This window comes from Conger conger, chromosome 7 (genome assembly GCF_963514075.1).
Source record: "Conger conger chromosome 7, fConCon1.1, whole genome shotgun sequence".
In the NCBI taxonomy this organism is placed as follows: domain Eukaryota; kingdom Metazoa; phylum Chordata; class Actinopteri; order Anguilliformes; family Congridae; genus Conger; species Conger conger.
The window spans coordinates 59,118,680-59,132,865 of record NC_083766.1 but is presented as its reverse complement, the minus strand read 5'-3'; the positions used below and the strand labels follow the sequence as shown (position 1 = coordinate 59,132,865).

At 39.4% G+C, this 14,186-nt stretch overlaps 3 protein-coding genes across 3 annotated transcripts; all 3 read right to left on the bottom strand.

Moving 5' to 3' along the window:
• Positions 1-1,319: 1,319 nt before the first annotated feature.
• LOC133133418 (olfactory receptor 1F1-like) lies at positions 1,320-2,309 on the bottom strand. The gene has a single exon (XM_061249515.1). It carries the CDS (start codon positions 2,307-2,309, stop codon positions 1,320-1,322), a length of 990 nt encoding a protein of 329 aa, XP_061105499.1.
• Positions 2,310-8,478: 6,169 nt separating this feature from the next.
• Positions 8,479-9,468, bottom strand: LOC133133417 (olfactory receptor 1F1-like). Its single transcript, XM_061249514.1, has one exon. It carries the CDS (start codon positions 9,466-9,468, stop codon positions 8,479-8,481), a length of 990 nt encoding a protein of 329 aa, XP_061105498.1.
• A 2,206-nt stretch (positions 9,469-11,674) lies between these two features.
• Positions 11,675-12,634, bottom strand: LOC133133416 (olfactory receptor 1F1-like). Its single transcript, XM_061249513.1, has one exon. It carries the CDS (start codon positions 12,632-12,634, stop codon positions 11,675-11,677), a length of 960 nt encoding a protein of 319 aa, XP_061105497.1.
• Between the last annotated feature and the right edge of the window lie 1,552 nt (positions 12,635-14,186).

Here is a 14,186-nt window from a genome sequence, read left to right as displayed (position 1 = left end):
ATAGCGACATGCCGACAGGTACCATAACCACACCTCACGTAAAGACCAACTGGCCCAGATAGGTGTATTGTCACTTGTTACATTCAAAGAGTATGTAACGGAACCTGAGATGACCACTGCAACTCTTGAAAAGTAACAAAAACAATGTGGGTTTTGAGAAGCAGAGCTCACAGGTGGATGCTGGGGTATTGGCGGGTATGTGGCATGATTTAGTAATAAGCAGGATCATTTGAGCAAATGCAGCTAGCAAATGAGGCAATAGCATGCCATATGAGCAAGGGCAGCACAGGAGTGACAGCATACCAAAAACGAGCAATGCAGCAGAAAGAGCCAGTCAGCACTATGGCTTTAGCATGCAGAATGAGCCAGGCAGCGCTATGACTTTAGCATGCAGAATGAGCCTGGCAGTGCTATGGCTTCAGTATGCAGAATGAGCTAGGCAGCGCTATGGCTGTAGCTTGCAGAATGAGCCAGGCAGCGCTATGGCTTCAGTATGCAGAATGAGCTAGGCAGCGCTATGGCTTTAGCATGCAGAATGAGCCAGGCAGCGCTATGGCTTTAGCATGCAGAATGAGCCAGGCAGCGCTATGGGTTTAGCATGCATAATGAGCCAGGCAGCGCTATGGCTTTAATATGGAGAATGAGCCAGGCAGCGCTATGGCTTTAGCATGCAGAATGAGCCAGGCAGCGCTATGGCTTTAGCATGGAGAATGAGCCAGGCAGCGCTATGGCTTTAGCATGCAGAATGAGCCAGGCAGCGCTATGGCTTTAGTATGGAGAATGAGCCAGGCAGCGCTATGGCTTTAGCATGCAGAATGAGCCAGGCAGTGCTATGGGTTTACCATGCAGAATGAGCTAGGCAGCGCTATGGGTTTAGCAGGCAGAATGAGCCAGACAGCAGGGCAGCTTTTGTATGATTTCCAGAGCTGGGAAATTCGAGCAATGCAGCTGGCAGTCTGGCAGCGCAGCGTGGTAGAGCAGCGCTAAGTGAGCAAGGGCCTAAACAGGTGAGGGGGCGGCCCCAAACTTCATTGGCACAACCTCCCTGAGGATCGGAGGGCAACAGAAAATCTTTTAAACGTAAACTCGAAATGTACCTTCAGATTTAATCCATCTTAATTTATTTTAGCATTCTTTATTTTTATATTTTCAAGTTTTAATGTAAATGCTTGGGTGTATTAGTTGTCATTGTTTTATTGTTTTAACCTTCTGTTCAATCACATTGCCTTTGAATGAAAAGCACTTTGAACTGCATTTACTTGAATGAAAAGTACTATACAAATAAAGTTTGATTGATTGATTGATTGATTGATATCCATTCATTTGTGATGAAAATATTTATTAATTGTTTCTCTATAGTGTATCTTCTTTCTTCTGTAAAGCTTTTTAATAGATGCTGTGAATTCCTCTGTCTTCAGAGAGTAAATGATTGGATTCAACGCAGGCGGCAAGATGGTCGTCAGAGACATGTTAATAATCCTGGCATTCTGGTGAATGTTAGAGCCCAATCCATATGTGATAATAAAAGGAAAGTAAAACACACTCACCAAGATCAAATGAGAGGTGCAGGTTTTCATGGCTTTGAGACGCTCTGAGGTTGCTGCAATTTTTAATAAGGCTCTTGCTATACAAATGTATGTACCTGTGATAAACAGTAATGGAAGCCAGAGAAGCACAATAGGATGTGTCCAATTAATCACCACACTTGGAGTGTTATCATTGCACGCCAAAAGAAGCATGGGGGCGTGATCACAGAAATAACTGTCTATCACAGTGGATTTGCAGAATGAGAGTCTGCTGATAAAAATCACACCTATGAGAACGCCCACTCCTGCAAGAATCCATAATGTGGCTGTTATCACCAATATTGATTTACTAGTCACAATCTCATTGTATCTCAGTGGAAAGCATATAGCAACACATCTATCATAAGACAAAATAGCGAGAGTGAAAGATTGTATGCACATAAAGAAAAAAATAAAAAACATATTTGTCAAGCAGGCATTAAAGGAGATTAAGTGTGATTTAAACAGGAAGGTGTCAATCATTTTAGGAATGATTGCAGTGCTTCCACCCAAGTCACACAGAGCCAAATTAAAAACTGCTATGTACTTTGGACTGTGGAGACAGTGGTCAGTGTAAATCATAAACATGACAAAAGTGTTTACCACTACTGTGAGAACATAAACAAAGCACATGAAGACATAGTAGTAGTTTGTGTGGGGAATACCAGCAAAACCACTTATGAAAAAGAAGTCAGGATGCACAATACTGGTGTTTGTAAAGTGGACTGAATTCAGGGGGCTCATGGCAGGTTTGTTTGCTCCTCACTGTTTCTCACCTTCTGAAAAGCCAGTCCTTCAGGACCTGGAAATAAGCAACAGGTTAACCTGCAATAATGAATCCCTCAAGCGTGACAAAGTTAACAATTCATCAAGTAATTATCTTCAAAAATCACAGAAGCTCAGATTCATTCATTCTTCTTTCTTGAGTTAATGGATCTTGTGTGTCTCAAATAATAATTTTGAATAATTCCAGGGCTAAGATCACATTATGAATTCTAGTTTGTCATACGTTTAACGACTTCATAAAATACAGACACATCCGGGGTAGAACTGGGTACCTGAGTACCTGTGCATTTTGCTCCAAGTGCCCAATACCCCCCTTTGATTTCATATGAAAGGATTCATACTTCCAGTTTTATTCCTGTCATTGGTGTTCAGTCAGCAATCTTTGCAAACTCTATTCTCTATAATAAGCAGGTGTCCTGAAACAGTTTTGCCTGGTCAGAGTGCCCTTTTCTCACTTACGCGCATACATATTTTACATTTCATATTTTCTCTCGAGAAAGGGAAACACAGTACTTAGTTTAGATTCAAAGTTCTATTAGAATAATTACTATGCACGTCAAGCTAAACAGAAAACTGTAGCTCTTAAATTAATTAAGGCTTAATACTTACCAATAAGAACGTGCATAGACCAAATAGTTAATAGTTAATAGTCGATATCTCTCATATAGAATAACTAATGGTCTAACTAATAATCTATTGGTTGGAAGCCACTGTCATAAAATCTTTCTCTTGTGAGTAGACGTGTGGCCTTGAACTTGATGATAGATCAGTTGGAAGAGACTGTAGTGAGTCAAAGCATTCACTGTCCTTCTTATATCCCGGAATGTTGACTGAGAGCAAAACACCAAGGGAGCAGAAAATAAAAGAAATGCTCATGTATAATTAATGCAACATGATTGTCTGTGATTTTTATTAATTTCTTTTATTGTTTATTTATGGCTCAAAGCACTGCAGGATTTGAACCCCATCCACGCTGTTGAGACATCAACATCTCAAATTATGGTTGCGTTCATATTTACAAGATAATAAAAACCGCATAATAAAACCTCAGCCTGGTTAATCCTCTGGGGCCTGAGGGCAAAATGAGGAAAAGTGGTGACTGTGCCATGCTCTGATTTTTGTCATTTTCATCAACTTTAAATACAGTGATTCCAAAGCGTTTTATGCCTTTGTTTTCACAAGAGTAGGTCAGAATCATATGTTGGTTGTAAATTGCTCTAGAATCATACAAATTGTAAATAGTAGTTTTGAAAACATGAATGCTGTAAAAACACATACTAATCAATTGTAACAACATTTTTGGATCACTGAAATTTGTTCATCTAGGCATCAAAAGATGACAAAATATTTGAGCAAATCCAATTATGAATATAAAATAAATTACAAAAACATAGTGTTATCACTACTATTTTTCAGCACCAGTTGACAATGGGAGGGCTAATGGCCTTTCTGCAATGAATATTAATGTGGCATGCGGTCCTGCCAGATAAGTAGGCTTTTCATACCTGGCCTGACCCCTCCCTACCTCTAAGAAAAAAGCAATACTCAGTGAGCCATTTAGAAGATAGAAACAAATACATTTTACAATCACCACACAAACTACATACAACGAAGATGCCATTCACAAACACGTGCGTGTCATTTTTCAAAACAGTTCATGTTTAGCTGCAAGCACAAAGGGGCATCACACTCTTCGCAGGATGGACATGGGAAAAACAACACTGTGGAAGTACAGAGTATGCAAGTTATTGTAATGGTAATTTACAAACGCACATTACTGAATATTCAGACGAACACAGAGAGAAGTTGCAATACAGCACACGCATTTACCAATATGATCGTAAGAATACACTTGTTCTTGGAGTTGGTCTGTTTAGGGGCAGCCTGTAGGGTAGTGGTTAAGGTACTTGACTGGGACCCCCAAGGTCGGCGGTCGGTGGTTCGATCCCCGGTGTAGCCACAATAAGATCCGCACAGCCGTTGGGCCCTTGAGCAAGACCCTTAACCCTGCATTGCACCAGGGGAGGATTGTCTCCTGCTCAGTCTAATCGACTGTACGTCACTCTTGATGAGAGCGTCTGCCAAATGCCTGTAATGTAATGTAATGTAATGTTTAGCTAAGTTATTTCTGCTTTTTCCTCAAACCTAGATACAGTATGCTAATACCAATTGTGTGAGGATACCCAGTTTTAGAGTCCTGGCTATGCCCCTACACATCACGTATGTATTATTTTGAGATGCAATGGTTAGAGGGTGGGAATTAAAAAATGTGCATATTACTGAATATTTAAACTAAGTTTCAGTATGCACGTAAGAAGTGCACTTACTCATGATGTCCAGTCCACTGTGCCATTTTCCGTAATGAAATGTGTTCCGTGATGAAAAATGTTTACCTCAAAAGAAGCAAATAGCCTAGCTTTTGTATGTCATTTTATCATGGTTTACAGTTGGCGTTCTCGCACATGGCATCGCCCCTCCCTTTCTAGAGAATAATTAGCACCTTGTTTCATTTTGAATGAAATGGGCCGAATTTGCCTTATTCATCTAATTTAAAGAGTTTTAAAACTATTATTATTATATGTTAATAGGTGCATTGCGAAGGCAAAATTCAAAGGTTTCTGTCAATATGTTTGTTGCATCTGTATGGTATCTCACAAAGTTAATTTTCCAAATAGAAAGGAAAGTTGAAAGGAAAGAAGAGAAAACCGATGAAAATTCCATCTTGAAGTACTTGCGTACATTGCAGAATTTCATTGCTAGGTCATTTCAATACTGAACAAACATGGCACACTTCTTGTAGGGGGGTTTCCTACCTTTTTTGTAAATTTGTAATTATAGTGGCAAACAGAGCTGTCAGGACTCTGGCTAACCTAATTTTGAAATAAAGTTCCATTTTAAATGTAATGCGGATTTGTAAGAAAGCATTAGGTTGAGTAATCCTTTTTGGGGAGCTTTATACAAACATACTCTCAGTTATGCGAATAAAACACACACACGGCTTTAATAGAACAATAAGCTTTTCCGATCATTCATGTGTCTGGACAGAAAGATCTGCAGATGTTTCATAATTGGATATATTTGGGGACATTTGACGCCATCTGGGTGCAGTTTTGAGAAACCTCATCTGAAATTTTAATACCTGTAAATATCTTTACTATATTTTGTACACAAGTTGACATCGAGTTTGTGCACAATGTAACATAGTTTAGGGTTGGTCCTTGACTTAGAAATTGAGATATTCATTGCTAAACTATAAAAACACAAGGCTTTTTTTGTGTTTTAGTGTACTTTTGGATACCCTGTGTGTACATGCTCTGACATGAATTTGTGCTGTCTCAGGTTTCGGAATGTCAGAACTCTCTTCTTTCATTTAAGTCCCCAACCATGCGTGTGCAATAAAACATTTTTGAGATATTGACACTTACACACAGATATCGGGGGGGGGGGGGGGGTGGAAATGGGTAAATTAGGAGGTGCTTCTCCTTGTATTCCTCTTTTGCTGCCAAACACATTTAATGTTGATCTCATCTGACTCTAGCACTCTCTTCCAGTCATAATGGAGTGCTACAGTTTGTAGTCCTAATTCCATAGGGCGGCCTGTAGCGTAGTGGTTAAGGTAAAGGACTGGGACACGCAAGGTCGGTGGTTCTAATCCCGCTGCAGCCACAATAAGATCCCCACAGCCGTTGGGCCCTTGAGCAAGGCCCTTAACCCTGCATTGCTCCAGGGGAGGATTGTCTCCTGCTTAGTCTAATCAACTGTACGTCGCTCTGGATAAGAGCGTCTGCCAAATGCCAATAATGTAATGTAATGTAATGATGAAAAATCCCGGAAAAGAGTTAGCATTTTGAGCCATGTGTTCCCTCTGCAGATTCCTCATGCTTTTTTCCCATAGGCATTTTGATTTCTAACGAATATAAGGTCTGTGTTTAACATAAGTTTAAGAGAGTTTTGTATTTTGTCCTTTGATGTAAGTTACATCATGCTTATGTATGGCACAGTTCATACATTCATTTCATTTCTGTTATTTGGACTCGTTCGTCTAGCACAACCAATGCCATTAATGCAATGCCCCTGGTGGCCACAAGGGGTCGTCTGATTTCCCCTCTCATGTTTTCACTCGTCTGTAATTGTTTTAATTGTTTAATGGTTAATTGTTCATTGGTTATTCAGTCAGTGGTTTTCATATGCCCTTGTCTTCTTCATATAGGTCTGCATTGGTTTCCTGGGATATACAGGGGGCTCCATAATTATTGGCACACATGACTGTCAATGCCCAAATAAAAATAAACAATATAATTATTGATATGACCGCATATCATATGAAAAATACTGTACTTTATTAATTGTGTCAGTGGAACCAGCCAAAATGAAACATTAATTTAATAAAAAATAGATTTCATGATAACATATTTGGACCATTCCTCTATGCAGATCCTTGCAATATCCTTCACATTCTTGGGTGTGTGTTTATGAACTGCCCTCTTCAGTTGAGCCCACAGGTTTTCGATTGGATTGAAATCCAACTTCTGAGATGGCCATTGCAGAACATATATTTTGCTGTCGCAGAACCATTTGTGTGTGTATTGTGATTTGGGTACAGTAATTGTCTTTCTGGAAAGTCCACCTACAGCTAATTCTCAGCCTTGTGGTAGAGGCAAACTGATCGTCAGCCAAAATGACCTGATACTTGATGGAATCCATGATACCATTGACCTTAACCATTGTCCCTGGACCGCTGGAATCAAAATCTCCTGGAAAACATCACTGACCAACCATCATATTTCACCGTAGGCATGAGGTGCCTCTCCTGTGTATCTCTGCAAACTTTGAATTTGCACTAAGGAAAATCACAGTGGGAATGCTTGAAATTTGGAAAAACACCGAAATTTCCCACTTGGCTGAGGAGGAAAAGTTAGTTGTAAGATACAGCATCGGCATGTTTGACATCACAACAGTGATGCATAAAAGGAGAGGCACTGCATAACCACGGTGAAATATGCATGTTTATTTGTGTTGCGGCATTTGTAACGAACAGCATCAAAATAGCGACATGCCGACAGGTACCATAACCACACCTCACGTAAAGACCAACTGGCCCAGATAGGTGTATTGTCACTTGTTACATTCAAAGAGTATGTAACGGAACCTGAGATGACCACTGCAACTCTTGAAAAGTAACAAAAACAATGTGGGTTTTGAGAAGCAGAGCTCACAGGTGGATGCTGGGGTATTGGCGGGTATGTGGCATGATTTAGTAATAAGCAGGATCATTTGAGCAAATGCAGCTAGCAAATGAGGCAATAGCATGCCGTATGAGCAAGGGCAGCACAGGAGTGACAGCATACCAAAAACGAGCAATGCAGCAGAAAGAGCCAGTCAGCACTATGCTTTAGCATGCAGAATGAGCCAGGCAGTGCTATGGCTTTAGCATGCAGAATGAGCCAGGCAGCGCTATGGCTTTAGCATGCAGAATGAGCCAGGCAGCGCTATGGCTTTAGCATGCAGAATGAGCCTGGCAGCGCTATGGCTTCAGCATGCAGAATGAGCTAGGCAGCGCTATGGCTTTAGCATGCAGAATGAGCCAGGCAGCGCTATGGCTTTAGTATGGAGAAGGACCAGACAGCAGGGCAGCTTTTGTATGATTTCCAGAGCTGGGAAATTCGAGCAATGCAGCTGGCAGTGCAGTGTGGCAGCGCAGCGCTAAGTGAGCAAGGGCCTAAACAGGTGAGGGGGCGGCCCCAGGCTTCATTGGCACAACCTCCCTGAGGATCGGAGGGCAACCGAAAATCTTTTAAACGGAAACTTTTTTTTAGGGTGTCATTGTTTTATAATTATAATTTCATTTTTTATTGTTTTACCATTTTGGGTTTTATTCCCTGATTTTATTTCTGGACTTCAATTTTATTTTTAAATTAAATAAATTTAAAATAAATTTTATTATTTTAGCATTCTTTATTTTTATATTTTCAAGTTTTAATGTAAATGTTTGGGTGTATTAGTTGTCATTGTTTTATTGTTTTAACCTTCTGTTCAATCACATTGCCTTTGAATGAAAAGCACTTTGAACTGCATTTACTTGAATGAAAAGTACTACACAAATAAAGCTTGATTGATTGGTAGCCATTCATTTGTGATGAAAATATTTATTAATTTTTTCTCTATAGTGTATCTTCTTTCTTCTGTAAAGCTTTTTAATAGATGCTGTGAATTCCTCTGTCTTCAGAGAGTAAATGATTGGATTCAATGCAGGCGGCAAGATGGTCGTCAGAGACATGTTAATAATCCTGGCGTTCTGGTGAATGTTAGAGCCCATTCCATATGTGATAATAAAAGGAAAGTAAAACACACTCACCAAGATCAAATGAGCGGTGCAGGTTTTCATGGCTTTGAGACGCTCTGAGGTTGCTGCAATTTTTAATAAGGCTCTTGCTATACAAATGTATGTACCTGTGATAAAAAGCAATGGAATCCAGAGAAGCACAATAGGATGTGACCAATTAATCACCATACTTGGAGTGTTATCATTGCACGCCAAAAGAAGCATGGGGGCGTGATCACAGAAATAACTGTCTATCACAGTGGATTTGCAGAATGAGAGTCTGCTGATAAAAATCACACCTATGAGAACGCCCAGTCCTGCAAGAATCCATAATGTGGCTGTTATCACCAATATTGATTTACTAGTCACAATCTCATTGTATCTCAGTGGAAAGCATATAGCAACACATCTATCATAAGACAAAATAGCGAGAGTGAAAGATTGTATACAGATAAAGAAAAAAATAAAAAACATATTTGTCAAGCAGGCATTGAAGGAGATTAAGTGTGATTTAAACAGGAAGGTGTCAATCATTTTAGGAATGATTGCAGTGCTTCCACCCAAGTCACACAGAGCCAAATTAAATACTGCTATGTATTTTGGACTGTGGAGACAGTGGTCAGTGTAAATCATAAACATGACAAAAGTGTTTACCACTACTGTGAGAACATAAACAAAGCACATGAAGACATAGTAGTAGTTTGTGTGGGGAATACCAGCAAAACCACTTATGAAAAAGAAGTCAGGATGCACAATACTGGTGTTTGTAAAGTGGACTGAATTCAGGGGGCTCATGGCAGGTTTGTTTGCTCCTCACTGTTTCTCACCTTCTGAAAAGCCAGTCTTTCAGGACCTGGAAATAAGCAACTGGTTAACCTGCAATAATGAATCCCTCAAGCACTACAAAGTTAACAATTCATCAAGTAATTATCTTCAAAAATCACAGAAGCTCAGATTCATTCATTCTTCTTTCTTGAGTTAATGGATCTTGTGTGTCTCAAATAATAATTATAAATAATTCCAGGGCTAAGATCACATTATGAATTCTAGTTTGTCATACTTTTAACGACTTCATAACATACAGACACATCCGGGGTAGAACTGGATACCCAGGTACCTGTGCATTTTGCTCCAAGTGCCCAATACGCCCCTTTGATTTCATATGAAAGGATTCATACTTCCAGTTTTATTCCTGTCATTGGTGTTCAGTCAGCAATCTTGGCAAACTATATTCTCTGTAATAAGCAGGGGTCCTGACACAGTTTTGCCTGGTCGGAGTGCCCTTTTCTCACTTACAACCATACATATTTTACATTTCATATTTTTTCTCGAGAAAGGGAAACACAGTACTTAGTTTAGATTCAAAGTTCTATTAGAATAATTACTATGCACGTCAAGCTAAACAGACAACTGTAGCTCTTAAATTAATTAAGGCTTAATACTTACCAATAAGAACGTGCATAGACCAAATAGTTAATAGTTAATAGTCGATATCTCTCATATAGAATAACTAATGGTCTAACTAATAATCTATTGGTTGGAAGCCACTGTCTTAAAATCTTTCTCTTGTGAGTAGACGTGTGGCCTGAACTTGATGACAGATCAGTTGGAAGAGACTGTAGTGAGTCAAAGCATTCACTGTCCTTCTTATATCCCGGAATGTTGACTGAGAGCAAAACACCAAGGGAGCAGAAAATAAAAGAAATGCTCATGTATAATTAATGCAACATGATTGTCTGTGATTTTTATTAATTTCTTTTATTGTTTATTTATGGCTCAAAGCACTGCAGGATTTGAACCCCATCCACGCTGTTGAGACAATCGACGTCTCAAATTAGAGTTACGTTCACATTTGCAAGATAATAAACACAGCGACATAATAAAACATCAGCCTTGTTGAACAGACTCTCCGCTTGTCAGAACAGCACTTGTATATACCTCTTATCTGCAAAGCAGGGCAATAAAACAGCAGGGTCCCCAATGCCATATGAACGGCTTACAAGTAAGAGACTGAGACAATAACCGGCATATTCTCACAATCCTTGATACCATTTCTCTACAAAAATGAATTTAAAAAAGTTTTTAAAAATGTGTTCCATTATAAGAACAAAAATATACAATTGAGAAGTTGCATGAATAAGCACATTGTTTTTTGTTTTTTTCTGAGCTTACTTCTATTCCATGTCCGACCAACATATTTCCAGTTTGGTAGTAATACAAGTTTGGTAGGCAAATTAATCAATACAAGCATGTTTATGGAACTAGCGTCAGATGCACACGAGGCTTGAGGAAACTGAAGCTTCAGACAGCCGTGGGCCTTCAGGGGAACACAGGCTAGCCTGGGGTCTCAGGCGGGGCGTGGATCTGGCATGGGAGGCTTGAGTGTGTTACTGGAAGCGGGATCAGGGACAAAGTAGCAGACTGGCCCTTGACTAGGGAGGGCAAAGTGGAGCTTGAGAATGTAGACCGCTGTATGTATGTCATGTAATGTAGGTGCATGTGAGCTCGCCAATACATTTCTCACAGAAGCGGTCCCTGTATGAGCTTAGTATGATGTAGCTAGCATAAACGAATAGCACAAACCCGTACAATTTGCTTTTTAATTAATTCATTTTAATTTTATTCATAATATTCATGTTGATTTCCGGAAATACATTTTTCGGTGGTCCCCTCCCTACCTTGACCGGGATTGGGAGCTAGCATGAGGCACTACATGCCATGGTGGAATATGCTTGTTTATTTGTTGCAGCATTTGTAAAGGACAGCATCAAAAAAGCAACACCCCTACAGGTACCATAACCACACCTCACATAAAGACCAACTGGCCCTGATAGGTGCATTGTCGCTTGCTATTTTCAAAGACCATGTAACGAGATGACCACTGCAACTCTTGGAAAGTAACAGAGAAAAAACTGTCCAAGATAGAGCCCTAAAGGTGAAATCCAATCAAAAGTTAATTCTCATCAATCACACCTATGAATTAAATCATGTATTTTCTTTTTTATCTACAGTGTATCTTCTTTCTTCTGTACAGCTTTTTAATGGATTCGGTGAATTCCTCTGTCTTCAGAGAGTAAATGATTGGATTTAGCAGAGGCGGCAAGATGGTCGTCAGAGACATGTTAATCATCCTGGCGTTCTGGTGAATGGTGGAGCCCATTGCATATGTGATACATATAGGAAGGTAAAACACACTCACCAAGATCAAATGAGAGGTGCAGGTTTTCATGGCTTTGAGGCGCTCAGAGGTTTCTGCAATTTTTAACAATGCTTTGGCTATCAAAATGTATGTACCTGTGATAAAAAGTACTGGAAACCACAAAATCAGAAGTGGATGTGTCCAATTAATCACAGAACTTGGAGTGTTATCATTACATGCCAAAAGGTGTATGGGTCCGGGATCACAGAAATAACTGTCTATCACATTGGATTTGCAGAAGGATAGTCTGTTGATAAAAATTACAGCTATGACATTGGCCGTTCCTGCAAAAACCCATAAGACGGCTGTGATCACCAATGTTGATTTATTAGTCACAATCTCATTGTATCTCAGTGGAAAGCATATAGCCACATATCTGTCATAGGAAAGGACAGTTAGAGTGAAAGACTGCATATTGATAAATAAAAAAACAAAAAAAAAGTTTGTCAAGCAGGCCTCAAACGAGATTAAGTGTGATTTGAACAGGAAGGTGTCAATCATCTGAGGAATGATTGCGGTGCTTCCGCACAAGTCGGACACAGCCAAATTAAAAACTGGAATGTATTTTGGATTGTGAAGACAGTGGTCAGTGTAAATCATAAACATGATGAAAGTGTTTACCAGTACAGTCATAGCATAAACAGAGCACAAGAAGACATAGTAATAGTTTGTGTGGGGAATACTGGCAAAACCACTTATGAAAAAGAACTTTGGATGTACAATAGTGGTGTTTGTAAAGTCAGCCGAATTCAGGGGTCTCATCGCAGGTTTGTTTGCTCTTCACTGTTTTGCACAGCCAGTCCTTTAGAACCTGAAAATAAGCAACGGGTTAACATGCAGAAACAGATTCCTCAAACACTCAAAAACCACATAATTCCAGGGCTAAAATCACAGTATTAATTTTAGTTTGTCATTCTTTTAACGGTCCCTTTTGTGACTTATATATAAAATACATGAAAATCATGTTACAGACACATCCGGGGGTAGGACTGGGTACCCGACCACCTGTGCATTTTGATCTGAGTGCCCAATACGCCCCTTTCAGTCGGCAATCTTTGCAAACTATATTCTCTATAATGAGCAGGTGTCCTAAAACAGTTTTACCTGGTGTTGTGTGCCTTTCTCACTTACGCACATAGATATTTTACATTGCATATTTTCTCCCGAGAAAGGGAAAGGTTTAACAGATATGTCATGTCTATTTTTCTATGAAATATTTCTGGTTCTGTGTAAGCATTCTTCTTCTTTAAGAAACATTTGTTACTTTTTTAAAACACAGTAAACATATTTTAGATTCTAATTTCTATTAGAATAATTGCAATGCTCGTCAACCTAAACAGAAAACTGCAGCTCTTTGAAATAAATAAATGAATGAATTGAGGTCTAACACTTACCAATAACAACTTGCACAGACCAAATAATAGTCAATATCTCTATATATAGAAAAACTAATTTTCTTTTGTTTGGGAGCCACTATCTTTCCATTTTTCTCTTGTGAGTAGATGTGTGGCCTTGAAGTTGATGATAGATCAGTTGAAAAAGACTGTGGTGAGTCACAGCATTCACTGTCCTTATATGTTGACCCAGAGGAAAACACCAAGGGGACTGAAAACAAAATAAATGCTCATGTATAATTAATGAAACGCGATAGAATGATCATGATTTTGTGTCCCCTTTTTTTCATTAATTTATTTAATTATTTATTTATGGGTCTATGCACTGCAGGATTAAAAAATATTTTTCCTCACCTTTTTCAAATAACTGTGTGTCACGCTTCAGAACATAGTGGCAACCAGTACCAAACCTATAATCCAAATGAGGGTCATTAGAAGATTAACAGCTTGGGCAGGCAATGGTCAAACACAGGTAGACTGGAAAATCAGAGGTAAGCCAGTTCGTGATCAATAATGCAGGCAGCAGTTCGTAATCTGCTCTGGATAAGAGCATCTGCCAAATGCCAATAATGTAATCAGGGCGAACAGACACAGCAAGGATAATCCAAATTGTAGTCGAGGTCACAGGTGATAGTTTGTAGTCAGAATGGCAATCAGAACAGGCAGATGTCAGAACAGGCAGATGAACAAAACGAAATACAAAAATCACAAACCAAAAGTCCAATCAAAGTCCATACACAGGGGGTTAAAAGCAAACAGGTAAGGTTGCGGAATGCAAAATAAGTCAGAACACAGGCAAAGCAGATGGAATACATGCTGCAGAGACGGATGGCAGAAGGGGTGACCTGTCTGGAAATAGTGTTTCCTAGGAACCTAGGAACCCAGGAAGTGGGAAACTTCTCCCGAAAACAGTGTAGTCT

Bases quoted from the DNA above. Each gene is read 5' to 3' on its own strand.
- LOC133133417 (XM_061249514.1), bottom strand. From the start codon at position 9,468: ATGAGCCCCCTGAATTCAGTCCACTTTACAAACACCAGTATTGTGCAT.
- LOC133133418 (XM_061249515.1), bottom strand. From the start codon at position 2,309: ATGAGCCCCCTGAATTCAGTCCACTTTACAAACACCAGTATTGTGCAT.
- LOC133133416 (XM_061249513.1), bottom strand. From the start codon at position 12,634: ATGAGACCCCTGAATTCGGCTGACTTTACAAACACCACTATTGTACAT.